The sequence below is a fragment of the Muntiacus reevesi genome, chromosome 2, assembly GCF_963930625.1.
Source record: "Muntiacus reevesi chromosome 2, mMunRee1.1, whole genome shotgun sequence".
Lineage (NCBI taxonomy): Eukaryota > Metazoa > Chordata > Mammalia > Artiodactyla > Cervidae > Muntiacus > Muntiacus reevesi.
In genome coordinates this window covers 204800657-204827358 of record NC_089250.1, presented here as the reverse complement: position 1 = coordinate 204827358, position 26702 = coordinate 204800657, and the positions used below count along the sequence as shown (strand labels likewise).

Genomic DNA, 26702 nt, shown 5'->3' with positions numbered 1-26702 from the left:
CCCTGATCTGGGAAGATCCCACATGCTAAGATCCCACATAACTAAGTCTGTGTACCACTACTGAGACTGCTCTAGAGCCCAGGAGCTGCAACTACTGAAGCCCTTGCCCCTAGAGCCTGTGCTTTGCAACAAGAGGAGCCACCACAATGAGAAGCCTGTACATCCCAACTAGAGAGAAGTCCTTGCTCACTGAAACTAGAGAAAAGTCCTTGCAGCAATGAAGACCCAGCACAGGCAAAAATAAAATAAACAAAATTGTAGACAGAGCCAAGGGCGAATCAAAGAGGAGGTGATGAGGTCAAATGCAGGAGGCTTTGGCCAGGACTCTCAGACTTGATTCTAGGATCACTGGGAAGTCCGTGAAGGGTTTTGAGCAGAGGAGTGCCTTGGCTAGGATTCTGAAGGCAGGCTCTCTGGCAGTAGTATAAAGACCTGAAGTCCTTTTTTAAGAATCCAGTGCAAAAAAAACAAAAAACAAAAAAAACCAATCCAGTGCATGAGCTGGGGAGGAAAATTGATGGTCCCTCCCACCCTCAATCTTGTTATTGCTTTTGGTCTACTCAGACCGTTGGAAATTGTTTGAAATTTTATTATTTTTTAATTAGAAGATAATTGTTTTACAATGGTGTGTTGGTTTCTGCCATACCACAGCATGAATCAGTCATAAGTATGTATATATCCCCTCTCTTTTGAGCCTTCTTCCTACCCCACCCCCATCCCACCCCTCGAGGTCATCACAGAGCATCAGGCTGAAACTTTTTTAAACTATCTTTATCCAAGTCTTCACCTCACTTGCTAGAGAGACCAACCCACTTCCTTCCTCTCTGCTTAAACCATACCTTCCATCAGGGTGATGGGGCCACAGTGGGGCTTGGAATAAAGGTGTACAGAGAACAGAGGGATTACTGGCTTCCTATTGGGGTGATGGGCAAAGGGACCCAGGAATCGAGAACCAGCTGTTCTCAATCTTGGTTTTCCCCACTTCTTCGGGCCAGTTGGAGCATCTCATCTCCTATAGTGCCCGCCCCCTTGTTTGCCGCCCTCAACTTCCTGCCCCACCAGAGGAAGTGGGGAGAGCCATCAGGTGCAGCAACAGCTATCGGGGCCATGGTGAGTCCTCACGCCCAGGAATTCAGGCATCTCTCCATCCCCAGCCCTTAGGGTAGCCCAGCCCAGGTCAACCCACAGTCAGCTGACTTCTCCTAGCCTCTGAGATCAGGTCATACTGGGGGACCCTGCCTGCCGCCCCCAGCAGCCTCATATCGTCCACCCTCACCAACAGGACAAGGAGTATGTGGGGTTTGCCGCCCTCCCCAACCAGCTGCATCGCAAGTCTGTCAAGAAGGGGTTTGACTTCACACTCATGGTGGCAGGTCTGAGGGTTTTGGAGAGGGGCCTGGTAGGGGGTCCTCAAGAGACCTTGGCTGTCCACTTACCTGACCAGCTGGGCTTGACCTGTCCACAGGGGAGTCAGGCCTGGGAAAATCTACCCTCATCAACAGCCTATTTCTCACCAACCTCTATGAGGATCGGCAAATACCAGAAGCCAGTGGTAAGACGCCCCTCTCCCCACCACACTGCCCAAGCCCTCTGACTCCTCACCTTTCATGTCCCCAGACTGCACACCCTTCCTTTCCTTCTGGGTCTCCCATGACATTCTGGGGAACGCAGGCAACTCACTGCTTTCCTCCGAGACTCAGTCTCTTCCCCTGAAAAATGGGGGGGGGGGGGGGGAGCAACTGTGAGTCTGAGAAAGGAAATTAGTCCTGCTTCAGACCCCTCGCCAGCTCCCTGACCTCTCCCCATCCTCATAGCTCGCTTGACGCAAACGCTGACCATCGAGCGCCGGGGCGTGGAGATCGAGGAGGGGGGTATTAAGGTGAAGCTGACTGTGGTGGACACACCTGGCTTTGGGGACTCAGTGGACTGTTCAGACTGGTGAGGAATGGGGGAGAGCCCAGGGCTCAGCTTCCCAATGTGGCTACTCTGTGGAGACCAAGGGGTCGGATTCAGGGCTGGTCTGCCCTGCCCTACCCACGCCCCCGCAAAAGCAGGAGCTGTTTCCGGTGATCTTGGGGCCCAAAACGCCTTGTGCTTCCCAACATCTCGCCTGCCAGTTTCTTCTGACATCTTTGGTTGGAGCCAAAGACCCTGCTTCTCACCCCCACTGTCCCGGCTAGCCTTGCCCCCTTCCTTCCCCTGCGATCCGGATCTCTGACTGCTCTCCCCACACCCCCAGCTGGCTGCCTGTGGTGCGCTTCATCGAGGAGCAGTTTGAGCAGTATCTTCGGGATGAGAGTGGCCTGAACCGGAAGAACATCCAGGATTCCCGTGTCCATTGCTGCCTCTACTTCATCTCACCCTTTGGCCGGGGGTCTGTGGGACACCCTGGGACATTTGGGGAGAGCCGGCGGGGGGGGGGGGGGGGGGGCGGGGCGGGTCTCTGTACCCTGAAACTGAGCCCTGACCAATTTCTGGGTGCAGGCTCCGTCCCCTAGATGTGGCCTTTCTCCGGGCGGTGCACGAGAAGGTCAACATCATCCCAGTCATTGGCAAAGCAGATGCCCTGATGCCGAAGGAAACACAGGCCCTCAAACAGAAGGTATGTGTGAAAAAAAAAAAGAGAAGGTATGTGTGGTGGCCTCTGACCTTTGGCCTGCACATGAAGCCAAAAGTCAAGACGAAAGCTGAACTCAGTTTTGACTTCTTTGATCTTGGGGTAGCCTTTTTGGAGTGTGACATGTCAGGCTAGACTGGAAGAAAGTTTTTGAGATAGGTGGGTCATAAGCTGCCTCTGGAAGCCACATCTCTGGAGGGTCAGAATAAAATCCCTGGACTGGATGCTTGGCTAAGATCTGTCTGAGGGCAGGAGTGTGGACATAATGACCCATGTTATCTGTCTGGCCCCAGGATGCTGACCATGCCCCCATCTCCCCACTTCTTCAGTGCCCTCTCCCACTGTTTCCACTTATATCTCTCTGTCCTGGTCTTTTGGTGTCTGCTTATCTTCAAAACTTCCCAAACATTAGGCTTTCCTCTTAGGGTAAGGTCTCAGTTTTTCATCATCTATGTCTCTGTCTCTCATGTCTGAGATTTTGTTTTCAGTCTTCCTGGATGCCCATCTCTCACCATCTATGTTTTTCACGCCTTCCTCTCTGTCTCTTTCATCCCGTGTCTGTATCTAGATCTCACTGTCTCTGGTCAGGCAATGTCTTTGTGACTCACAGCCTTTGTGTTTCTGTCTGCATCTGTCTCCTCCAAGATCCGGGAACAGTTGAAGGAGGAAGAGATCAATATCTACCAGTTCCCCGAATGTGACTCTGATGAGGATGAAGACTTCAAGAGGCAGGATGCAGAGATGAAGGTTACAGAGGCAAAGCAGGACGGGACTGAGAAGCCAGGGGAGGCGGATGTGGAGGTGGGAGCTGAGAAAGGTTTCTGTCCACGGGGCGGCGAGAGGATGGAGATCGCTGACTCCTCCCCTCTAGGAAAGCATCCCTTTTGCTGTCGTCGGTTCCTGCGAAGTAGTGCGGGACGGCGGGCCCCGACCGGTGAGGGGACGTCACTACTCCTGGGGCACTGTAGAGGGTGAGTAAGGCTGGGTACGAGTTCTGAGGCCAGAAGGGAGCCCAGACCTCCTCCCAGTCAACCGTACCCAACATGTGAAGTTGGGGAAAGTTCTGGTCCCAGGGGTCGTAGGAGCCCAAAGATGGGTCCTTGGGCAGCCGACCCGATCCAAGTTCCCTGACGCTCGCGGGTCCGCCCCCCAGTGGAGAACCCACATCACTGTGACTTCCTGAACCTGCGACGGATGCTCGTGCAGACACACCTGCAGGACCTGAAGGAGGTGACACACGACCTGCTCTACGAGGGCTACCGGGCCCGCTGCCTGCAGAGCCTGGCCCGGCCTGGGGCGCGGGATCGAGCCAGCCGTAGGTGAGAGCCAGCGCGGGCAGTTAGGTGCTTCCAAGGCCCCGCCCTCACTCTCCATGACCTCGACCTTCACCTTCTCTCCCAGAGCCTTTCTTTCCCCATCCCCTTTGCTTACAGCCCTAACCTATGGATATGGCCCCGCCTCCTAAACTCCAAACGAACTCCAGATCCTGTCTTGCGGCGGTGACTCAACCAAGGCCCTCGCCTCTGATTCCTTTCCTTCTCTCCCAACCCCTAGTAAGCTTTCCCGTCAGAGCGCTACAGAGATCCCGCTGCCCATGCTGCCTCTGGCCGATACGGAGAAGTTGATCCGCGAGAAAGACGAAGAGGTGAGCTTTCCCCCAGATCAAAACCCCCAAGTCCTCTTCGGAGTCCCTCTCTGGCCTCGCCCGGACTCAGTGCCTGCAATCTTGCCCCGCACAGCTGCGCCGCATGCAAGAGATGTTGGAGAAGATGCAGGCCCAGATGCAGCTGAGCCAGGCTCAAGGCGAGCAGTCGGACGCCCTCTGAGGCCCCCATCGGGGTTTTCTTTACCTTGCCTCTGCCTTCGGTTCGTCTCTTGTCCAATCCCTGACCCTCAGACTGCCAGGCGCCTAATCCCGGAGCCCCAGCCTGTAAGGCCCGCCCTACTAAGGGGCGGGCTCTCAGGATCTCCCAATCCTGGAATTTGTAGCCCCGCCTTTGGCTCCGCCCCAGCTCACTTCAGGAGCGCGACCTCCTCTCCCAACCCTGAACACCTCCATCCCCTCCCCACTTCTCCCAATCGCGACTTCAATAAAAACTGAGTTTCTCTGAGGCCATGCAAATCTTCTCTTTCCCAGCGGGAATAAGTGGCGGGCGTAGCGGGCGGAACCGCTCCACCCAGGCCTCCGGGCCACTATTTATTCATTCATTTGCTGGGCACCCGTTTCGTGCCAGCCGGTGTTTCTGCCCAGCCTCCCACCTGAGTCCCACTCGCACAAACGCACTGAAGGCGCCGCGGATAAGAAACGAGACCCTTTCGATTTATTAGGAGTCTGGCTGGGGAGGTCGAACTGGCAGGAAGGTGCTGACTAGCAGAGGCCGAAAAGGGTCCGCTCTACTCCTGGTCCTTGGCGTCGCCATGCGTAATGACGTAGCAGATGTTCTTGTAGTCTACGTTGCCGCCCACGTCGGGGGGGAAGGCAGCCCACATGTTCCTCATCTGCGGAAACCAGGCCGGGTATCGCCAACTGGTTCCTTACGTTCCCCTTCTCCCATCCCTCCGCTTCTCCCAGACCCCTCCTCCACTCACCTCTTCCTGGGAGAAGCGGTCACACTGCGTGGTCAGCAGCTCCTCCAGGCTGGAGAGAGGTGATATACGGAAGGTTTGAGATTGGACTTCGGGATTCCTTTCCACGCCCTCCCACCTCATCCCCCTGCCATTCCCAGTCTCGTCTTGAAAACCCGGGTCATTCTGGATTCCTCATTGGTCTCCCAAACACTCTAGCCTCCCCTTTTGCCCTTCTTCCTGTGTTCCATCGCCCGTTTCCACAGTCCTGACTTTTCCCTTATCCCTGTGCTATGCGAGGCTTGGTCGATCAGTCACGTCCGACTCTTTGCGACCCCATGGACTGTAGCCTGCCAGGTTCCCCTCAAGAGCTTCTCAAGGGATTCTCTAGGCAAGAATACTGCAATGGGGTACTATGCCCTCCTCCAGGAGTTCTTCTCAACCCAGGGATCAAACCCAGGTCTCCTGCATTGCAGGCAGATTCTTTACTGTCTGAGCCACCCTTATCCCTGGCAGTGCCTAACTCTTGGTGGGAATTGAAAGGGGCTTTCTGTGTGGGAGCAGCTGGAGTGTGTCACTTACAATTGCTTCTTGATGGTGCCTTTCCCCTCAGGGTCTAAGACCTTGAAGGCTCCAGTGATCACATCCTCAGGGTCGGCACCTGGGGGGGAGGTCAGAGGGCACATGTGGCTGAAGGGTTGCTAAAGGGTCAGTCCCTGAAAGTTCTGAGGAGAGGCAGCTGAGGGGTTGGACCAAGGACACATCATACTTCATTCACCTTTGAGCTTCTCCCCAAACATGTTCAGGAAGACAGTGAAGTTGATGGGCCCACTGGCTTCCTTCATCATGGCGTCTAGCTCCTCATTCTTCACATTGAGACGCCCTAGAACAGGGTTGGGGAAGCAGGGGCTGGAGTGGAGTCTTGCGGCCAGAGAATAATGCTTCCTATAAATTCAGATCATCCCATCCATTTTTTTTTTATCCCATCCATTTTTTATCCTGGATAGACTGAGTCCCAAGGTGGACCTGGCAGGACTGGGACCCACAGCTGCTGAACGCCCAGGACTCTGCAGCCTTGAATCTTTACAGGTAGAGGAGGCAGCTCACCCATGGCTGCAAAAGTGTCCCGCAGGTCTTCCTTGTCAATAATGCCATCCCGGTTCTGGTCAATTACTGTGAAGGCCTGTGGAGGGCAGAGGCAAGGAGAGATTATGTCTCCCGTGGCCAAGTTTCAGCATCCTTACTGCAGGCAGATCAGATTCTGAGATTCTGGTCGCCAGCCAAAGGTCCTCTTACACTCCAAGCAAGGAGGGGAGTAAGGAATCTAAGCCCTTCTCCTTCCCCCAAACAGGTGCACATTCCAGGGAGGGGTGGGGGGAGGGGCAGCAAGGGGTGCCTTTGGTCAGCCTTCAGTCTCCCTTCTCCCCACACTTACCTCCTTGAACTCCTGGATTTGGGTCTGATCAAACATGGAGAAGACATTGGAGCTTCCGCCCTCTGCCGCTGCCCTTCTCTTGGCCTTCTTGGGTGCCTGAAGGATGAGGGTTGGGCAGAGGCATTCGTGAACCCATCCTTACTCCTCTGGAGGCAATGAACTCTTAGAGTTCATTCTTCTAAAGCAACTCTTCTGACTCTAGGCTTCTCCTTCCTTATGACTTTTTGCTGAGGGGACTTGTTTCAGTTGGATCGTCAAATTTCTATCTGAAGTCCTCAAGTGCCCATCCTTTCACCCTACCCAACAAGTGAAATGTTTCTTGCCTTCTCAGTGCCCTGAGCCTGGCTCCTCTGAATCCTAGACTTGCTCTGTGTCCCTGATCCACTCATTCACCTTGTCTAAACCTCTACTTTCTCATTTATAAAATGGGAGTGAGACTCCTGGCCTGGCTGGTTCTAGGGGATTTAGAAAGGTGGAGGAGTGTGCTTTTGAGAGGGACTGGGCTCCTTCGAGTGGAGTGTCTGGGCAGATTATCCTTGGTTGGGTCCTTTAGGGTATCATTCTATATATTCCCCGTTAATGATACCAAGAAAGGGAAGATTCATCTTTTTCCCTCTTGCCAGACTTGGAATCAGCTCCTTTCTTCCAAAGGGTGAGGCTGCCCTGAGGTCTGAGAGATCTGAGCTTGGGCTGGGGGATTCTCACTCACCATGTCTTAGGTCTTCCGGGGGCAAGGCAGTGGCTCTGGCTGGAAAGGAGCAGAGAGTCAGTCTGGAGCACTCCCTCTGGAGTTATATAGTCCTGCCCCAGGGAGCCCTTAACATACCACTGTAACCTTAGCCCTGTGGGTGCCCACCCCAGATACCAAAATAGCCCAGCTCAGGGCTTCTCCTTTCTTGGAGGGCCAGCAGCAGCTGGAGCCTAGGGAGGGAGAGAGAAGGGAGGGTGTCTTGGTCTGCATGTCTCGCTAGGCCCTGGGCAGGAAGGGATGTTCTTTCTCCCCGAAGGAGGCTGGAATGTGCCAGAGTTCAGAGGGGGCCCAGGCTGAGACACCGGACTAGGAGAGAGACGAACCAGGCTCTTGTATCCCTGCAAGGTTTAAACCCAGTAAATTTATTAAGCATCAATAGTGTACCAGGCACTGGGCCATACTTCAGTCTCCCGTCTCCCCATATTTATCTCTTTGAACTCCTGGATCTGGGTCTGATCAAACATGGAGGCATTGGAGAAGGGAGGCTGAAGGCTGACCAAAGACATCCCTTGCTGTCCCTCCCCCCACCACGTGGGTACACATGGACAAACACAGTCCCTCCATTGTGGAGTTCACAGTCAAGAGTATGTATGTGTTGGGGTAGTGACAGAGGTTAAAAGTGGGAGAGAGCTATTTGGGGAAGCTGAAGGATCAGGAAGTCTTCTATATCCCCTTTAAGGAGAGGGAGGAGTTTGTGAGGGAAGATATGGGGCATGGAATCACTAAGTATGAAGAGACTAGACAGCCTGGAGCAGAAAGCCTGCTCTGTGACATTGGGTTTTGTGCTCCAACTCTCTGGGCCCTGGTTTCCCCCTCTGTAAAATGGGAAGGTAATTCCCAGGCCAAAGAACTTGTGGATGTGAACACTATTGGGAAACAATTAGTGATGTATGATCATTATAATTTTTTTTTTTTGGGCAGCACTGCACAACTTCTGGGATCTTAGTTCCCCGACTAGGGATTGAACCTGGGCCCTCGGCAATGAAAGCCTAGAATCCTAACCACTGGACATCCAGAGAATTCTTACAATCATTATGATTAATATACAGGCCCTGCCTTGGTAGAACTTACAGTCTAGCTGAGGAGAGAGGGTAAATGCAGAAAATGACACACTAGTTGGAATATAGATGTAGAGGGCATAGCAGGCCTGTGTAGGAGTACTGAAATGACCTTATGAAGGCCGCTAGAAGTGTCAGGTGGAAGGGAGAAACAGACATGCTAAGTGGAGGGCAAGGATGAGCAAAGGCCTGGAAAAATCAAAGATCAGAAGTGTTCAGCTCACCAGAATTGGGATGGGGCTTGAGCAGAGGATACAAGGGGCTGGACACCGGAGATTGGAGAGTCTTCAATGCCAGACTGAAGGCTGAGAACTTGGGAGCCTTGAAAAGTTTTGAAACAGGAGAAGGACATGGTCTCGTGTGAGTCTACAATCACTTTTTTGGATATGGATGTAAAAGTTGGAACTCAAGAGGAGGGGAGTCAAAGACACCAAGAGAGAAGCTAATTAGTCACCTCTACCTTGGTGGCTGGATGGCCAATGGCTTCTCTCTCCAATCTGGGCAAGAACCAGCTTGGTTGACTGTGTGATTTTGAGGTCCCCTCTCCCAACCCTCTGGGCCTCAGTGCCTCAGTCCATTCCATACAGTGGAGGTCTGGGGATATAGTGGCTGAGGAAGCCCCAGGAGGTTCAAGGTTGGCAAGGACACCCATGTCTCCTCCTCCTCCTGCTCCCTTTGGGACCTGATGTCCTTAAGAAGTTGCCTCCTCCCCGCTCCCTCCTCCAGACTCATGCCAATGCCTCTAAGACAGTTTCTTTTCTGGGCACTGAGGTCGAGCCACCTGTTGTCTCTAAGAAGGGAGAAGGAGCCACCCTAAACTTAGCAGCTGCCCTTGGCCTCCTGCACTGGCCCCTCCCTGCCTCAGTTGACAGCTGCCTCACCTTATAAGGTTACCATGGGGGTCCAGGCGCAGGGAAGAGCCCACTTCTTACTGGGTTGTGGGAGGGGAGGAGAACTCAATAGAAGGAAATGGAGGAAGTGCTTAGAAAGCTTGGGCCTAATGCAAAGTGGGGAGTTTGAAGAGAAGGAGATCAAGAGAGGCAGATCTCAGACACTGGAGTTCACAGGATCTGAGTCTGAGCTGGGAAAAGGAGCCTCAGAGAACTCAGAGACCAAGCAACTGGGAAGCTGGGAGCTAGCTAGGCCTGACTGAAATTTCAGGATGGTGGATTTTGCACAGAAATTGGAGCCCTTCTGGGGCTGAATCCTGAATCCTGGGCCTCAGGGAGATGGAGCCCAGAGAGAGGAGGGGCTGGTAAAGTCTGGGCTTTGTGTTTGTGGTCTAGGGTAGCTCGGGTGGGGTGAGGTGGGGAGTAGGTGGATTATGAGATTGGGGTCTGGTTTCCTAGCAGAGAAGGAGGAGCACAGAACAGTGTGTCAATGAGGAGAGATGAGTTCAGAGGGTTTGTTCTGCATCCTCCAAAGAATAAGAACAGAGATATGGGAGTTCGTGGTAGTGGGAATCCATGATTTGGGGTCTGGGCTTCCCACTAGAATGGAGGGGGCACTCGGAGGATGAGTTCTGAGGAACTGGAGCCTGGATTCTGGGAGAAGCTCAGATAGATGGATCTGAGGACAGGGACTTAGGGGTTGGGATACCCGCAGGAAACGGTGGATCCAGAAGGACGAGTTACAGGATTTTGGGGGTCTTGTTATAGTCACCTGGGGTTTGTAGCGGACTGGGATAAGAATGAGAGACAGAGTGAAGGGCAAGAGTACTTGATCAGAGAGCACCGAATCAAGTGGTGGGTTTGGGAGCTGAATGGAGAACTGGCCCAAGAGAGGACTCAGGCAGGGCAGCGTGGCGCTTATTGGCTAAGGGTTTCACCAATGCCCCCGAACCCCGCCCCTCTTCGCGCTGTCCCCAACTGTCACCCCCTCCCGCGCTTGTCTCCGGTTGTCACCGACATCCCTGGCTTGGCACCGCCTGCTGGTAGCACCCCTTTCCTTTGGATGCTGCCATTGGCTGAGACAGCTGTCTCTCTTCCTCCCTTATCACTAAAGTGAGAGGATGCATTCATTGGCTGACGAGGCAAATTAATCGCAAATTTGGCCCGCCCCTCGCAGCTGTCATTCCTTCCGGACCTTCTTGGGCGACCCAAAGAATCCCTCAGCTGCTATTGACTGCGGATGCTGTCTGTCACCGCCCAAATAGCTATCACTGTCTGTCAACCTGACCTCCGCCCACTTCTTTTTTCATTGGCTCCCTTTTAACCATTCTTTTTTAGATAGGCCCGCCTCTTCTCGCACAGCACCCGCCTCCTTCCACGGTCTGTCACTCTTCAGTCATCCTTATTGGCCAGGAGGTTCGGCTTCCCTCTTTTCTATTAGTTAATCTCTTCGTCCCGCCTCCGTTAGGTTTCACTCGTCCTCACATTGGTTTTATAACCCTCCGCCTTCTCTGTTTCCTCTTCCCAAATTACCCACCCCCTTCCCACCTCCAGCCCCACCCACCCTCTCAACGATTGGCAGAAACCCAGTTCCCTCTCTCCTATTATTCGTCCAAGACCTCTGACGAGGCGGGAGAAAAAAGGAGCGCGATGGGACTGCCCGCGCGCAGGCGTAAAGCGCCGAGACGCAGGCCGCTGGGCCGGCACCGGGGCGTGTGCGCAGGCGCGAGATCTGCCGCTCGCCCGACGCGGGAGGGAGGGGGCGGCGGCGAGAGAGCGAGAGGGAGGTAGAGGGCGCGAGCGAGACCCCGGCGGCCTGGCGCCCCGGGACCCTTTTCCCGGCTCCGCGCGCTGGGCAGTCGCCTGCGCGCCGCCCTCGACCCCGGCGCGCGTCGGGCCGCGCCCTTCGCTTTCTCCCCTTCCTCGGCGGGCGGCGCGGAGCGGCCTGAGGGGCGGCGCCTTTTGCGGCCGCCGCTGCGGGGGGATGTGAGGGGCGGCCCGCTGACATGGAGACGGGCCCGGCGCCCCTGGTGGCCCCGCCGCGCCGTCATGGCGCCCCCGCGGCCCCTTCGCCGCCGCCCCGCGGCTCTCGGGCCGGGCCCGTCCTGGTGGTGGCTCCGGGGCCGCCAGTGACCACGGCCACTTCGGCCCCGGTCACCCTGGTGGCCCCCGGGGAGGCGCGGCCCGCATGGGTGCCGGGTCCGACCCAGACCTCAGACTCGGCCCCCGGCCCGACGGTCACGGGCAGCACGGAGGTGGGACAGACTCTGGAGGCCTCACCCGATGCCCCCAGGGCGCAGGTCTCCAGCCCGGAGCCCTTCGTGCCCGAGGCTGTGGCTGGAGCCGAGATGTCCGTGGCTCAGGCCCCAGGGGCAGACCCTCCGAAGACAGAGGAGGCTATAACCTCACCCGATCCTGGACCCGGGACCCTCACCAGGACCCCTTCAAGAACGGCTCCTGGGGCCCTGACAGCCAAACCCCCGCTCGCCCCCAAGCCGGGAACCACAGTGGCCTCAGGTGTGACTGCACGGGTTGCAGCTGTGACAGCAGGACAGGTGACAAGTGGACATGGAGCTGCGGCAGCAACATCAGCATCAACTGGACAGGCTCCCGAGGACCCTTCAGGGCCTGGTATAGGCTCTTCAGGGACATCTGAGGCCCAGGTAGCTGTCGTGACGGTGACCCCAGCTCCGGAGCCCGCTGAAAACTCTCAGGACCTAGGCTCCATGTCCAGCCTGGGACCTGGCATCTCTGGGCCTCGAGGGCAGGCCCCAGACACCCTGAGCTACTTGGACTCCGTGAGCCTCATGTCTGGGACCCTGGAGTCCTTGGCGGATGATGTGAGCTCCATGGGCTCAGACTCTGAGATAAACGGGCTGGCCCTGCGCAAGACGGACAAGTACGGCTTCCTTGGGGGCAGCCAGTATTCAGGCAGCCTGTGAGTACCCATTGGGCCTGTTTCAGGGAAGCAGAGGTGGGGTGGGATAGGGAGGAAAGGATACACCTTGCCTACACTCTCTCAGTGCATCCTCCTCTGAGGATCCGGGGAGTGACCAGTGGGAGTGAGATGCTTAAGGATCCTGTCCTGCCTAGAGCATCCTGAGGTTTTCTATGGCACCGGCCTGTTAAGGTTTCAGGCCAGGTGTTAGGAGTTCTCGGTTTGAGTCTAAGCCTTGCCTTTGGTGGTGGGTTGCATGCCCTTGAGTGAGTGCCTTCCCCATTGGAGTTAGGGCCTCACTTTCCTCCTCTGTGAAGTGAAAGGTAGAATGAGATGATGATACCTCCGGTTGTCCCAGCTCCTTGATGGGAATCTCCAGCTACAGGCCGGATAGTCTGGTGGTTTGACCAGACAGGGGTTCTGATGGAGATCGTTGGTCCCTTAGGGGGAAAGTCTGGAGGGATGCAAGCACCTCTCCCTCGTAGCCCTAGGTCTCATGGGGTGATGAGTTGGGGAAGTCTGATGGAGGAGAGACCCGAAGGCAGGGCGTCTCTGTGAAACAGAAGAGCAGGCTTGTGTTTTCACTGAAGGAAAGGGGGTGGGGGAGGCCTCTTCCCCATTTCCTCATCTCCCCAGCCGGGCTTACTCTTTCCTAGTTCCCTCCAGGGGCCTGAGTCACTCCTAAGGTGGGGGTGTAATTACTTCTGACTTCTTCCTTTCCTCTCTTTGGATGCTGCCCATTGGTCCTGTACCCCTTTAACCTGCTGGTCAGTTCACTGTATAGCATCGCCAGAGAACCCAAGTGCCAGGCCCTGTGCTGGGTACTGAGAATCAAATAGGCATTTCAAGGTGTTCATCATCTAGAGGGAGAGACAAATACTTAAACCGTTGGTTTCGACGTAATATGTTAGGTTTAGCCTGGAGATCATCACAGGGTTTTGTGAGCACCTAGAGAAGGGATCTTTTGCCCAGTCTGGGAATTCAGCCAGACTGATCTGAATTGTGAAGAATGAGGAGGATTTAGTCATGACTGTGTGTGTTGGGGTCAGGGGGACCTGCCTGGTGTTGGGGGAAGCCCTGTAGGAGGGTATTCTAAAGAATGCAGGGTGTATAATCCAACAACAACAAAATTTCAGAAATTCTTCGAGTATCAACATTCACGATCCTGTGTGGGGAAGGCTGGTGCTTTCCCATGCATGACGGAGGCATTGTTGTACCTAATTCACAGATGAAGAAACAGGATTAGAGCAATCCTGTGAATTGCCCCATTCAAATAATTTGGATCCGCGTGACCTATGGTGCTCTCCTCAGTGCTATCCTGCCCTAAAGAACTTGGATTGAATTGGATTTTAGTGAGCCCCTCTTGTGTGCCAGGCACCGTGCTGGGTGCTGACTCTCTGCTTTGTGATTTTGTCCCTCTAAAATCCATCTTCACGCTGGCAGAATCTACTTCTGAGGTCAGGCTGACCGTGGGGCACATTATCGTACAAGCTTTTAGTGGCTCCCACTGTCCACAGGATAAAATTTAAGCTTTAGCCTGGACACAGGTTCCTTATTTTCAGCCCTGACAGCCTCTCTGGTCTTCTTTCCCACCACTTTTCACATGTGCTGTGTGCTGTGTCCTGTTGAAGTGATTGTAGTCTTTCTCCCTTCATACTCAGGCTGTATCATCAGCCAGGAATGGCCTTCTGGTCTTTTCCTGCCATCTTTTACTCAATCCTTCATGGCTTCCTTCAGATGTCCTTTCCTCCAGGAAACCTTCCCTGATCTCTATGGCCCCTACTTCAGTTAGCTGCCTCTTCTGTGCATCTTTGTCATTGCGTTTCCCTCATCACATGCCGTCATCCCTCTGCTAGCTTGTGACATTTTGAGGGCCGGAAAGGGATCTTACTCCTCCTGGCCTTTAGTAGAGTTTGGAATTGACTTTTAAGATAGAGATTAATGAGAAATCACCTTTCAGTTTAAGGAGCTTCTGGGACAAAAGAAACTAACATTAAACCTTTCATTTAACAGTCCTTTATATACAGTTTCTCAGTAGTCCTCTTGTAACTTGGTGATGTAGGTGGTGGCATCCCTTTTAACAGATAAGGAAGAGACTTGATTCTCACTTGCTAAGACTCCCCAGTTTCTAAGGGACAAGTGGGATTTGAGCTCAGGTCTATCTGGGAACATGTGTTTTCTCCCATTTCACTCACCTAGTGCTGGCTCCTCCAGGTAACTGTTTTAAGACTGATGCCGTATCTTGAGTGTGAAGCTTTGCTAGAACAGTGAGCAGGCAGTGCAAGGAGAGCTTCATTTGCTTGGTAATCTGGGGTGATTCCAAGGAGGAGGAGGTAGAGGAAATTGCAGATGGTTCAAGGGATCTCAAGAGTCTGGTAGAAGGAAACTCAGTTGCTTATAAGGAGACAGATATTTGTTCTGTATTTAATTTTGTGGATAATAATACTGTTTACTCACTGAGGCCGTGCTAGGTGATACTGTTTTTTTCTCCATCTTACAAATGAGGAAATTGGGGCTTAGAGAGTGACTTGCCCAAGGCCACACAGTGAGTAAGTGGCGAAGGTCTAATATAAAGCATGTGAAGTGAGAGTGAGAGTGTTAACTGCTAAGTTGTGTCTGACTCTTTGCGACCCCTTGGACTGTAGCCCACCAGGCTCCTTTGTCCATGGAATTCTCCAGACAAGAATACTGGAGTGGGTAGCCATTCCCCTCTCCAGGGGATCTTCCCAACCCAGGGATCGAACCTATGTCTCCTGCATTGCAGGCAGGTTCTTTACCATCTAAGCCACCAGGGAAGCCCCAGTACAAAGTATACTTTATACATATCCTGTACTCTCTCCCCAACTTTTATGTGTCAGAAGTGGGATTTGAACACAGCCTCTGTACAGATGTCCAACATGAGAATGTGATCTCTGTTCGGAGATTCCGTCCAAAGAGAATTCCTTTCGGTGGTGAATTAGGGCCTTGGAGGGCCGAGTGACCAGACATCTTGATGTGTTGATAGCTCATAGAATGTGTTTGTGGTCTGGTCTCTCATTGGCAGTTGGGAGGTGGCTTGCCTCAGTTCCTCCAGCGATCAGGATTTATATTGCTGTTACTGACTTCTTTCCTACTCCCCATATCCTCAGAGAGAGCTCCATTCCTGTGGATGTGGCTCGGCAGCGGGAGCTCAAATGGCTGGAGATGTTCAGTCACTGGGATAAGTGGCTGTCACGGCGTTTCCAGAAGGTTTGAGAAGGCTGTGGTGGGCAGGGCTGTGGATGTGGTGGGGGTGGGGAGGACAGAGTGAGCCCACGGGCTCTGGGGAAGCCCAGGAACCTGATCTTACTGCTCTCTGGACCATGTTGGGGGTAGGTGGTTCTTGGGCCTGGGGGAGGAGTAACTTTAAAAGATAGAAGGCCAGGTCGGGTGTCCCAGGGAGCCTGAGGGCTTCAGGGGAAGGCTTGGAGGCTGTGGCAGTCACTGAAGCTGTTCCCCTGCTGGCCACCCTGCCTTAGGTGAAGCTGCGTTGCCGGAAGGGGATCCCCTCCTCCCTCAGAGCCAAAGCCTGGCAGTACCTGTCCAATAGCAAGGAACTCCTGGAGCAGAACCCGGGCAAGTTTGAGGTGCGCACAGCTCCAGGGTGTGGGGCCATGTGACACGGTCTGTGTGAGGGCCATCATCTGTCCCCTCAGAGTCTGAGGTAATCTCAGCTGTCCCACTGCAGGAGCTGGAACGGGCTCCTGGGGACCCTAAGTGGCTGGATGTGATCGAGAAGGACCTGCACCGCCAGTTCCCATTTCATGAGATGTTTGCTGCTCGAGGCGGGCACGGGTAAGGCAAGCTGACTGTGTGTGTCCATGGTGGTTGGATGCAGGGCTGGGCTGAAAGCAGTTCTTGCCTTCCAGGAATTCTGCAGGAGTGGTCTTTCATGAATTGAGTGTCAAGACATACTGAAGGATGGGTCCAGGGAGGGAGACACTGACTTGGGTTGATGGAGTGGCATGGGGGTATTGGAGAGGGGGAGGTGGGACACGTCAGAGCCTCATTGGGGAGGTTGCATGTGAGTGAGGTTTTGAAGGATAGATGGAAGCAGAGCGAGGGGCAGGGTTTCCCTGGCTGGGGGGTTATGTAAGCTCTGTCTGGGCAGTGGCGTTGGGTAGAGCTGCTGAAGCTGGCAAAGCAGTTAAGGGCCCTTAAATGCTGTGCCAGGGCCCTTCGATTTTTGTTCTGTTTGCCAGACTTCCTCGAGAAGTCTATATATCGCTCCCTAGTAGTGTGCCAGATGTTTTTAGATGGTTCTCAGCTCCTTGTGGGAGCACGTGGATAAACTTTGACAGTAAGTTCATCCTCTCAGCAAGTACTTATCAACCACCTGCTATCTTCCAGGTATTGTTTTAGTTACAGATGATAGCAGTGAATGAAAGATAAAAACTCCTGCCCTCTCCAGGCTTATTATATTTTAGTAGGGATAGACAACAAAGAATGAAAATATGTTGTATGTACAATGGTGGTAAATAGAAGAGTTTAAAGCAAGAAAGGCCAATAGAGAATGTGAGTGGAGATGGGGTTACAAATGACCTGATCTGACTTGTGTTTTATTTATTTTTTGACTTGTGTTTTAAAAGGATCATTCTGGGACTCCCCAGGTGGTCCAGTGGCTAAGACTTCGTGCTTCCACTGCCAGGGGCACTGGTTTGATCCCTGGGATTCCTGGTTGGGAACTAAGATCCCACATACTGTGCAACTCTGCCAAAAAAATCCAAAAACCCTAGGATTGTTCTGGCTGCTGTGGTGAGAATAGATGATTGGAGACGAGGGCAGAAACAGAGACCAGGTTGACTGTTTCCATAACCCCAGACAGAGACAATGGTAGATAAGACCAGGGTGGTAGCAGTGGAACTGTGGGGAGGAAAGGTTGAACTCTGAATACATTTTCAAGGTAGAGCCAAAAGGATTTGCCAGTGGATTAGATGTGGAGTGGTGTATGTGTGACAGAGTAGATAAGGAAGACTCTTAAGGTTCTTGGTCTTAGAAACTAAAATGAATGGAGTTAGAATATACTGATATGGGTGGATGGGGAAAAATAACCTTGAGAGGTGTATCAGGAACTCATTTTGTGAATGTGAAGTTTGAAATACTCACTGGACATCCAGTTGAGATGCCAGGTAAGCTGGATATACAATATACACAGCGTCCAGGGAGAGGGTTTTTCTTTTTTGGTCATCCTATTCGGCATGTAGAATCTTAGTTCCCCAACCAGGGATCAGAGCTGTGCCCCTGCAGTAGGAGTGTGAACTCTTAACCACTGGACCACCAGAGAAGTCTGGGAGAGATTTAAACTGGAGATAAATTGGAAGTTGAGAGATGTCAGCCTCTAGATGGGACCAGATCTCACCCATGGGACTAGATGAGGTCATCAAAGCAGGGAGTGTAGATATGAAAGGAAGCTGTTCAGAGACTGAGCCTACAGTGCTAACATTTCAAGAATAGGAAGATGGGAAAGGACCTGTAAAGGAGACTGGAAAAAGCTAGAAGGAAAACCAGGAGAGTGTTTCCTGGAAGAAAAGTGAAGAAGTTTCAGGATCAGCTCTTTGAAGTGCTGCTGATGGATCGAGTCAAGTCAAATCTGTAAACTGACCTCTGGATTTAGCAATGTGGAGGTCATTGGTGACCTTGATAAAAGTGGTTTTGTATGGAGCAAGGACTAAAGCCCGACTGGAGGATGAGAGGAAAGAGACTGAGGATAGCAAGTCTGTACTCTAGGTGGGTTTGCCTGAACAGGCAGGAAAGAAATGGTGTGATATTCAGAGGGGAAAGTTGGGTAGAGAGATGTTTTTTATTTTTTATAAGCTAGAGGAAATGACATGTTGGTATACTGCCAGCATCTGTAGTTAGAGAAAAATGGATGCTACCCAAGTGATGGGAAGGTTGCTAGAAGGGTGGCCTGTGTAGGCAAGAGGGGATGGGACCCAGTGGAAAGGCTGTGGTTGGTCAGATTCACGAATAGTTCACTCATAGCAGCGGGAGGAGGCAGAGAGGCACAGAAGCAGGCAGGTGGGTGAAAGCAGCGTGAGAGCTTGTGGAAGTTAAATATTTAATACATATTAGGTGAAATAACTAGTATATCAAACCTGTCATTTCATGGATGTTATTACAAAGTAGAGAAAAAATAACAGTGGGGAGGTGTGCAGATAAAACACAAATGAAGGTCACACTTCAGTGACTGCATTTTGAGAAACACTGTTGTAAGCTGTGGTCAGAAGTGTGTGACTGGAGGCAGGGAGAGGATCTGGGAGGTTATGAACATTTCCCTGGTTAAGAGATGAAGGGCTGAGCTGCTCAGTAACTGTGGAGGTGGAGAGAAGGCCTCGACACGGGTGAAATTCAGAATGTAGTGTTTATACGATGTGACAACCAGCTGTGGGTAGGGGTGGCAGGCCCTCTGCTTTCTAGTGGGGGGCTGAGGGGTTGGAGTTCCCTCATACAGCCATGGAGCACCCTCAAGCAAAAGGGACAGATCTGGGGCAGAGAGTGTATTCTTTTGGATGCAGAGATAAGAGGAAAATCTGAGGCCCAGCTGGCTTCCCAGGCCTCCACGAGAACCAAGGCCCTGCCCTGGGGGAAAACTGATGAAATCCAGTCAGACAGATAAGACGGGCCCTGCCCTAGGAGAGCACCTGCTGGGAGGTAAAAGCACGCAGACAGTGCCAGAAGAGGGCCGATGGTGCAGTTGTCAAGAGCTTCCTGGAGAAGGTGACCTTGAGGGTTTAGGGATTGGCAGATGGAGAGAGAGCAGAGCCTGTGTGGGGAATGGGTAGGGAGCATGTGGGTGTGCAGCCAGGGTGGAAGGCTGGAGCCTGGGAGAAAGCCTCCATGATGATCTGAGACTTTGGCTTAAGCTCGGGAGGTGGGATCAGGAAGGCAGCTAGATCAGGTGTGTGGTGGTAAAGCTCTGGAGTTGATCCTGCACAAGCTCTGGGGGAGTCTGGGGTGGGGTTGGTGGGGGGGTGGTTTGGGGGCAGGGAGTTCCCAACTCCTGATCGCCCTTTCCCCATACCCACAGGCAGCAGGACCTGTATCGAATTCTGAAGGCCTACACGATCTACCGGCCCGACGAGGGCTACTGCCAGGCCCAGGCCCCCGTGGCCGCAGTGTTGCTCATGCACATGCCTGCCGAGGTCAGCAGACACCCGACCTGGTCGGGGAGGGGCTGGGCCTGCAGGGCTGATGGGGGAGCTCCCTGCCCCGTTCCTCTGGCCCCATCCCTCCCTCCTTGTTCTTGTCCTTCTCAGCAAGCCTTCTGGTGCCTGGTGCAGATCTGCGACAAGTACCTCCCCGGTTACTACAGCGCAGGGCTGGTGAGTGTCTGGAGGCTGGTGCATCTGGGGCTATGACTTGTTCCTAAGACTGCAGGGCGGGCCAGGTCCTGCCTCACCCTGTGCCCTTCTGGCTGTCTGTTCTGGGCCCCTCCCACTGAGGTGAGGATTCCACCTCATGGATGGGATCTGACTACCAGCGCCAGTCCTACCCCAGTGGGCCCACAGCCAGGGGGTCTCTTCTCATGGTTCATCCCATCTTCAGGAGGCCATTCAGCTGGACGGAGAGATCTTCTTTGCCCTGTTGCGTCGGGCCTCCCCACTGGCGCATCGGCACCTGCGACGGCAGCGCATCGATCCCGTGCTCTACATGACAGAGTGGTTCATGTGCATCTTCGCCCGCACCCTGCCCTGGGCTTCAGTGCTCCGGGTCTGGGATATGTTCTTCTGTGAAGGTACTTCTGTAGCCACGCAGGCCAGGAGGGGGACTGGGGTTCCCATGGTGGCTGCCAGAGTGGGACCTGCTGACAGCAGGCTGCTTCACTGAGATCCATCTTGGAGCTGGAGAAACTGAGGTTTGATCTTATTGGCTCTGCCACCAGCCACAGCATGCTTTACCTCCCAGGAACCTAAATCCCCTGGCGGCTCATTTTCTCCTTCTTGAGGCCTCCATTTCCTCATCTGTTGGGTCAGCAGTACAAAGGGATGGGGGCTGTGAGTACCCCCTGCATAGGCCAGGCTGAGACTCCGAGGCTGATCACCCATGGCCTCTTCTCTTCGGGCCTGCAGGCGTCAAGATCATTTTCCGGGTGGCCCTGGTGCTGCTGCGGCACACGCTGGGCTCGGTGGAAAAGTTGCGCTCCTGCCAAGGCATGTATGAGACCATGGAGCAGCTACGGAACTTGCCCCAGCAGTGCATGCAGGAGGACTTCCTGGTGCACGAGGTAGGTCCTGGCCTTAGCATACCTCACACCTGCTTCAGTAGATCCCCACCCCCCACTTCACCCTGGTACCCATGTCTTCTCCATCTAGGTGACCAACCTCCAAGTGACAGAAGCACTGATTGAGCGAGAGAATGCAGCCCAGCTCAAGAAGTGGCTGGAAACCCGGGGTGAGCTGCAGTATCGGCCCTCACGGAGACTACACGGTTCCCGGGCCATCCACGAGGAGCGCCGGCGGCAGCTGCCCCCCCTGGGTCCCTCCTCCAGCCTCCTCAGCCTCCCTGGCCTCAAGAGCCGAGGCTCCCGGGCAGGTGGAGGGGTCCCCTCCCCACCCCCTCCCGTCCGCAGGGCCAGCGCAGGGCCTGCCCCAGGGCCAGTGGTCACCGCCGAGGGACTGCATCCATCCCTTCCTTCGCCTACTGGCAACAGCGCCCCTCTGGCCCCCAGCGGCAAGGAGGCCCGGAGGCAGGAGAAGGAGCGACAAAAACAGGAAAAGGAACGTGAGAAGGAGCGGCAGAAACAGGAAAAAGAACGGGAGAAGCAGGAGAAGGAGCGGCAGAAACAGGAGAAGGAGCAGCAGAAACAGGAGAAGGAGCGGCAGAAGCAGGAGAAAAAGGCCCAGGGCAGGAAGCTCTCGCTGCGTCGAAAGGCAGATGGACCACCCGCCCCCCAGGACAGCGGGGACAGGTCCTCAGCATCAGAGGCCCGGCAGGATGCATACTTCTGACCTCTGCCCTGGGGCTGGACTGTGTGGCCCCCTCTTTTCCCTCAGCCAAGAGCAGACCTAGCCTGGGGTGTTGCTCCCAGCCCGCCCTTGGCAGGCTGTCCCTCTTTCTGAGGAAAGTGGCTTGATTCCCCATCTCCGTGCCAGCCGCTGATCCCCACATGGCCGGGACAGTCAGAGAACGGGGGGCAGCTACATTTCCCTGGGGGAGCAATGGACACCTCACCTCCAACTCGGCCCAACTGGGGTCCCTTCCCAGGTGCCGTCCTCCTGATTGGCCTTTGGTCATCACAGGGGTGACTTGTGGCAGTGGGAGTCAGCAGTTTTCAGATTCTTACACTCCAGTCACTCCCCTTACCCATGAAGTGAAGCTGGGTTCCTTTACCCCCTTCAGTCCTGCCTGTCTCCCCCAGTTCCTGGTTGGGGGCCCAGGCTCTTCTTGCTCTCCTTCTGGACATCTCTGTGTTGTAATTATGTACAGAGGACCTGGTTGGCCCAGGGTGGGGGTGTTCACTCCATCTTCTGTTCCCTGGTTCTCCCTCCCCAGTGTTCTTGCACTCTAGTTTATTTAAGGGGACATGCACTGGAACAGGAAATGTCTCCCACCTCCCACCACCACCCTCCTTGCTCTCCTTCCTCTTCACCCACCTTCCTCTCTATTCTCAGGCCTCCCCTGCTTTGTCTGACCAGGGCCCCTGCCTTTCACTTTGTCCCTCCCAACCCTCCAGCCCCTTCCTGGGTAAGGGGCCTTCCCCTGAGCTCTAGGGGGTGGAACCCAATGTTTACATGTTCTTCTGTCTCTGCCCCCACCCTGTGCGGCGCTTTGAGGAACCGGAAAAGAACCTGCTGTTGTACCTGGGCCTGTCTTCTGCCTTGTTATTTGATGAATGGGGTTAAAATAAGGACAAGGAGGGAGGGAGTGGTGAGTTAGCAAGGATCTGGGTGTCTCTTGAAGCTGTTGACTGGTCTTGGCAGGTACCTTTGGGCCTTTAGTCTATTAGTCGCCGCTCATCAACAGTTGTTGAGCTCCTGCTTCACCTCCACCTGCTGGGGATCTGCTGCCTCCGTTGTCACTGGCCTCCTGGAACTGTCTATGGACCGCCTGCAGCATCCGGATCTCCTTTCCAAAGTGCTCGTGCAACTCCTGGAAGCTGAAGAGGGTCCTGGGGGTGGCTGGGGAGCCACAGTCCTCTGGGGGTGAGCCGGGTTCTTGGCCAGCTGCCTGACACAGCTCCCGGTACTGGGCCTCCAGGGGGCGTAGCAGCACAGCCAGCCGCGTCCAGGTGGCTCCGGCCAACGCCCACAGCCAGGCTCTCAGCTCCTCCGGGTTTTCTGCTGCCAGCTTGTAGGCCCGCCCACCTCCCCCTGGGGTCCGAATGGTAAAGGCATAGGGTTCTGTGGCTCCAAGGCGTGGCTCCACCTGGCAGTTCTCTAACAGGATGAGGCCCAGGGGTGTGTGGTCAGCCTGGTGTTCCAGGTAGAAGAGGAGATTTCCCCGCAGGATGAACCAGCGGCGCTGATAGCTGGTATTTCGGGCCCCCTTCTTTAGCAGGATGCCCTCCCGGTCTGGAGCCTGTGTTCTGTACCCACGGAAGAAACGGAGCACGGACTTTTGGTGCAGTTTCATGGTAGCCCACTGTGGGAAGAAACCCTAGGAGCAGAAAAAGGAGGAGTGGTGCATTTGGTTATCCGGGGTACCCCCGCACTACCCTCCTCTGGCTCCAGTAGGCTCTTTCTGGGCCCAGTCTTGGTCTTGGTCTAGAGGGATTCAAACTTGAGTATCCTCAAGAGGGACGTCCCAACCTCACTTCTGCCCCTTGGGCCAAATTACAAAATCTGGGCAGGACTATAGGGCTGGGGTCCTGTTTGGGGTTGGGGGGGGGGGGCGCGGATATCCACTACGGCCCTTTCCCAGGCCTACCTGAGATGAGGGCACAAGGGACTTCAGGTCTCGGTACTGGGAACAGGTGCCACTGCCACCTCTCCTATTTTTGACTCTCCCCACCTCAGAAACCAGGAACTTACCCAGGGGATAGGAGGTGGCTGATTTTAGACTTCCCCTGGGTCCTAAAAGGAGCTGGGTTCGGAAAGTGTCCCAGGAGCCTCCTGGAGAACCGAGCTCCCGGAGAACCTCTGGGACAAGAGCAAGGCTACACCTCGGGCTAGCAAAGGGCGGACAACTGGTCGCCAAGAGTAGGAAGGCAAGATTTCTAATGAGATGATGAAGGGCGCAGAGCCAGCCGTGGGGAAAAGGAGACTCAACCCGGGAAAGAGAAAACTAGGGCAGAAACCCACCGGCCCTGCTGGGACTTTGCTCCTCCATCGTGAACCTGGGCGGCCCTTTCAGTAAAGCGGGCTCCACTTTCTCCTCAGAGCCTCTACTGTTGTAGGAGGAAACCGAGACCGCTTCCGGCCATCCTTGTCCGATCAGGATCTAGGCGTTCAAACGTCCCCTCTTCTCACCATAGTCGCCCCACACGGCTCGCGTCACTTCTGGGAGGGGGCGTCTCTCCCCGCGCGGCGCGTACTTCCGCCCGCTCCTTCAGTTGTTGCTCTAACCCGAGTGAAGCCACTTCCGGCCTTCCCCGACGGCTTCCGCAGTTCTCTTCCGGGTGGTGGCGGGCGGGTGGCCCGGATGTAGCCCTGGTGAAAACCTCTCTCCCTTTCTTCCCCCACCTTTCCTGGATCCTTAGGTGAGCGCGTGCCGGGGCGACTGCTGGTGTCCCCGTGGCCCTGCCGCCTTTCTAATTTGTATACAGCCCAAGACAGTTGGGAGTCACCCCGCGGAGTTGGGAGTTCGGCACAGGGAGGAGCGGGGCTGCCAGGGCGCTAGGTCCTGGGTCCGCCGGGGCCCCTCCGGCTCCGAGGAAGCTGGGGGTGGTGGAGCGGGTGTTTGCCTGCAGAGCACATCGCGCCCAGCACTGCTGGGGCCTGGAATGAGGGTGGTCACGTGGGGGAGCCCGTCTCCTCTCCTCAGGGGTGGGGGTGCCCGTAGGAGCCCCTCCGCCAGTCCGCTCTTGCGTCTCCGCTCCAGCAGCTCTTTTAGATGCTAAGCCAAGTCCCGGGGGGTTTCTGGACTGCCAGCTCCCCTTTAGGCTCCTGATTCTGTACTCCCTCCCTTCCCAAAGAGGATCTAGTACCCGCCAAGTGAAAGATCTGTTGTGCAGGGGGCCCCCTCGCGGGGAGTTGCCTCCTCACTCAATTCCCTTAATCTGCACTCTTTCCTTCTGCTCAGTTTGGGAAAAGCCCTTCTGTCCAGTCATGCCAAAGAGGAAAGTGACCTTCCAAGGCGTGGGAGATGATGACGAGGATGAAATCAGTGTCCCCAAGAAAAAGGTGAGGGGGCCAGACTCCTCTGTTCTGCGGCGGAGTGAGGGGAGAAAAAAAAATTAGTTAGAAGCCAGAAGAGAGATCTGGAGAGACAAAGAAAGGATGGAAAGGGCCAGCTTTTCCGCATATTTCTGAGATATGGCTTTGCAGGATTTTCAGTTTGAGTGTAGATCCTAGACTATTTGGGGTCATAGCCAGTAACTTGCTTCTTTCTTAACTTCTGTCTCCTGCCCACAGTTGGTGGACCCTGTAGCTGGGGTAGGGGGTCCCGGGAGCCGCTTCAAAGGCAAACACTCTTTGGACAGCGATGAGGAGGAGGAGGAGGATGAAGGGTCCAGCAAATATGACATCTTGGCCTCAGAGGATGTGGAAGGTGAGCTGTACCAAGAATTGACTTTTTGCTGGGGGAACAAATAGGGACGTCTGGGATCATGGAGGACGGTAGGCTCCTGTCTCTTGCACGCCTAGCATGGGATTCTTGTGTCTGTCTGGGTGCAGGTCAGGAAGCAGCTACGCTCCCCAGTGAGGGAGGAGTGCGGATCACACCCTTCAACTTACAGGAAGAGATGGAGGAAGGCCACTTTGATGCAGACGGCAACTATTTCTTGAACCGGGATGCTCAAATCCGAGACAGCTGGCTGGATAACATTGACTGGGTGAGTCCTGGAGATTAGCATGGCTGGGCCTGGGCCTTGCTGGCAATTTGTCAGAAATAAAACCTTCCTGTTTTCCCATTGCAGGTAAAGATCAGGGAGCGGCCACCTGATCAGCGGCCACCGTCAGACTCAGAGGAGGAGGACAGCCTGGGCCAGACGCCAATGAGCACCCAAGCCCTCCTGGAGGGCCTTCTGGAACTGATGTTGCCAAGAGAGACAGTGGCTGGGGCACTGAGGCGTCTGGGAGCCCGAGGGGGAGGCAAAGAGGGCAGCAAGGGGCCCGGACGGCCCAGTTTCCCCCAGCGCCTCGACCGGCTGTCCGGGTTGGCTGACCAGATGGTGGCCCAGGGCAACCTGGGAGTGTATCAGGAGACAAGGGAACGGTTGGCCATGCGACTGAAGGGGTTGGGGTGCCAGACCCAGGGACCCCGTGACCCCACACCGCCCCCCTCCCTGGACATGTTTGCTGAGGAAGTGGCGGAAGGGGAGCTGGAGACCCCAACCCCTGCCCAGAGGGAAGGTAAGATTGAAGGGCAGTGGAGGGGGATTGTGGGCAGGGAGCAGGCCATTGGAGGCCCAAATGACTTGGCCTGTTATTTTAGAAGCAGAGTCGCCCGGAGATGGTCTGGCGGACGTGATGTGGGAATATAAGTGGGAGAACACAGGGGATGCTGAGCTGTACGGGCCCTTCACCAGCACCCAGATGCAGGTAAGCTCCTCTCTACTTTGCTATGCCTCTTCTCTCCCTCCCCCCACCCCATCAGTTCTCTCCCAGCTCTGCCCTCTCTTCCTGCAGACCTGGGTGAACGAAGGCTACTTCCCAGATGGCGTTTATTGCCGGAAGCTGGACCCCCCAGGTGGCCAGTTCTACAACTCCAAACGGATTGACTTTGACCTCTACACCTGAGCCTCCTGAGGGCCCAGTTTGGTGGTCCCTTCTTGCCTGGACTCTGTGGAGGAGGCCCTAGCTGCCTCAGGCAGTGAAGATGTTGGGGGCCACTTTTCAGTCAACTTCCTTTTCCCAATAAAAGCCTTTAGTTGTGTATTAGGGACCTTGGCTGTGCTGATGGCCAGAAGCTGGAGCCGGGAACCTCTTCCAGGTCCCTTTGGACTTGTTCTTGCCCTTAGTGTTTCTTCTCATGAAGTTCCTCCTTGGGAGTTTCTCTCTGGACCCTCCAACCACCTCACCTTTGTTTCCCATTCCTTGGGGCAGAGCCGGGCCTGTCCGGTGTCCTGTGGCCTCCCAGTCCGGACTCTGTTCTCAACTGAAAAATCTCTCTACTCACATGCAGTTCTCCAGAGTTCCCTGGGGGTTCCTGTTTTGCTGTTCTTAGGTCTTTGGCTTCTAGGACCTAAGATATTCTGCCTTGTAACCAATATAGGATAGAGCCCCAGAAGTGGAGACTTGAGGCTTGGATGGGCTGGGACATCTGTTGGGAATGAGCAGGAAGGCTGATGCTTACTGGTTTGCTCCCCACTGTCTCAGGCTTCTTAGAAGC

The 26702-nt window shown here is 54.7% G+C and overlaps 5 protein-coding genes across 5 annotated transcripts; 3 read left to right on the top strand and 2 right to left on the bottom strand.

The window, feature by feature from the left end:
• The first annotated feature begins 1090 nt into the window (after nucleotides 1–1090).
• Nucleotides 1091–4713, top strand: SEPTIN1 (septin 1). The gene is made up of 11 exons (XM_065924637.1): nucleotides 1091–1110; nucleotides 1283–1373; nucleotides 1466–1552; nucleotides 1815–1938; nucleotides 2240–2374; nucleotides 2485–2602; nucleotides 3263–3364; nucleotides 3489–3588; nucleotides 3771–3936; nucleotides 4172–4262; nucleotides 4357–4713. The coding sequence occupies exons 1-11, from the start codon at nucleotides 1108–1110 to the stop codon at nucleotides 4441–4443; spliced, it is 1104 nt and encodes a 367-aa protein (XP_065780709.1). The 5' UTR covers nucleotides 1091–1107; the 3' UTR covers nucleotides 4444–4713.
• Nucleotides 4714–4916: 203 nt separating this feature from the next.
• On the bottom strand, nucleotides 4917–7449 carry MYL11 (myosin light chain 11). The gene is made up of 7 exons (XM_065924640.1): nucleotides 7327–7449; nucleotides 6618–6713; nucleotides 6290–6365; nucleotides 5961–6065; nucleotides 5765–5843; nucleotides 5207–5255; nucleotides 4917–5116 (listed from the first exon to the last, which is right to left on the bottom strand). The coding sequence occupies exons 1-7, from the start codon at nucleotides 7327–7329 to the stop codon at nucleotides 5012–5014; spliced, it is 513 nt and encodes a 170-aa protein (XP_065780712.1). The 5' UTR covers nucleotides 7330–7449; the 3' UTR covers nucleotides 4917–5011.
• Nucleotides 7450–11011: 3562 nt separating this feature from the next.
• Nucleotides 11012–22076, top strand: TBC1D10B (TBC1 domain family member 10B). The gene is made up of 9 exons (XM_065924629.1): nucleotides 11012–12254; nucleotides 15383–15482; nucleotides 15752–15859; nucleotides 15961–16067; nucleotides 19300–19414; nucleotides 19529–19594; nucleotides 19818–20007; nucleotides 20342–20496; nucleotides 20585–22076. Exons 1-9 carry the CDS (start codon nucleotides 11323–11325, stop codon nucleotides 21218–21220), a joined length of 2409 nt encoding a protein of 802 aa, XP_065780701.1. The 5' UTR covers nucleotides 11012–11322; the 3' UTR covers nucleotides 21221–22076.
• On the bottom strand, nucleotides 22071–23219 carry LOC136160668 (sesquipedalian-1-like). Its single transcript, XM_065924632.1, has 2 exons — nucleotides 23139–23219; nucleotides 22071–22868 (listed from the first exon to the last, which is right to left on the bottom strand). Exon 2 carries the CDS (start codon nucleotides 22842–22844, stop codon nucleotides 22215–22217), a length of 630 nt encoding a protein of 209 aa, XP_065780704.1. The 5' UTR covers nucleotides 22845–22868; nucleotides 23139–23219; the 3' UTR covers nucleotides 22071–22214.
• Nucleotides 23220–23517: 298 nt separating this feature from the next.
• Nucleotides 23518–26248, top strand: CD2BP2 (CD2 cytoplasmic tail binding protein 2). Its single transcript, XM_065924630.1, has 7 exons — nucleotides 23518–23910; nucleotides 24453–24553; nucleotides 24785–24920; nucleotides 25046–25203; nucleotides 25288–25723; nucleotides 25806–25912; nucleotides 26000–26248. Exons 2-7 carry the CDS (start codon nucleotides 24479–24481, stop codon nucleotides 26108–26110), a joined length of 1023 nt encoding a protein of 340 aa, XP_065780702.1. The 5' UTR covers nucleotides 23518–23910; nucleotides 24453–24478; the 3' UTR covers nucleotides 26111–26248.
• The last annotated feature ends 454 nt before the right edge of the window (nucleotides 26249–26702 follow it).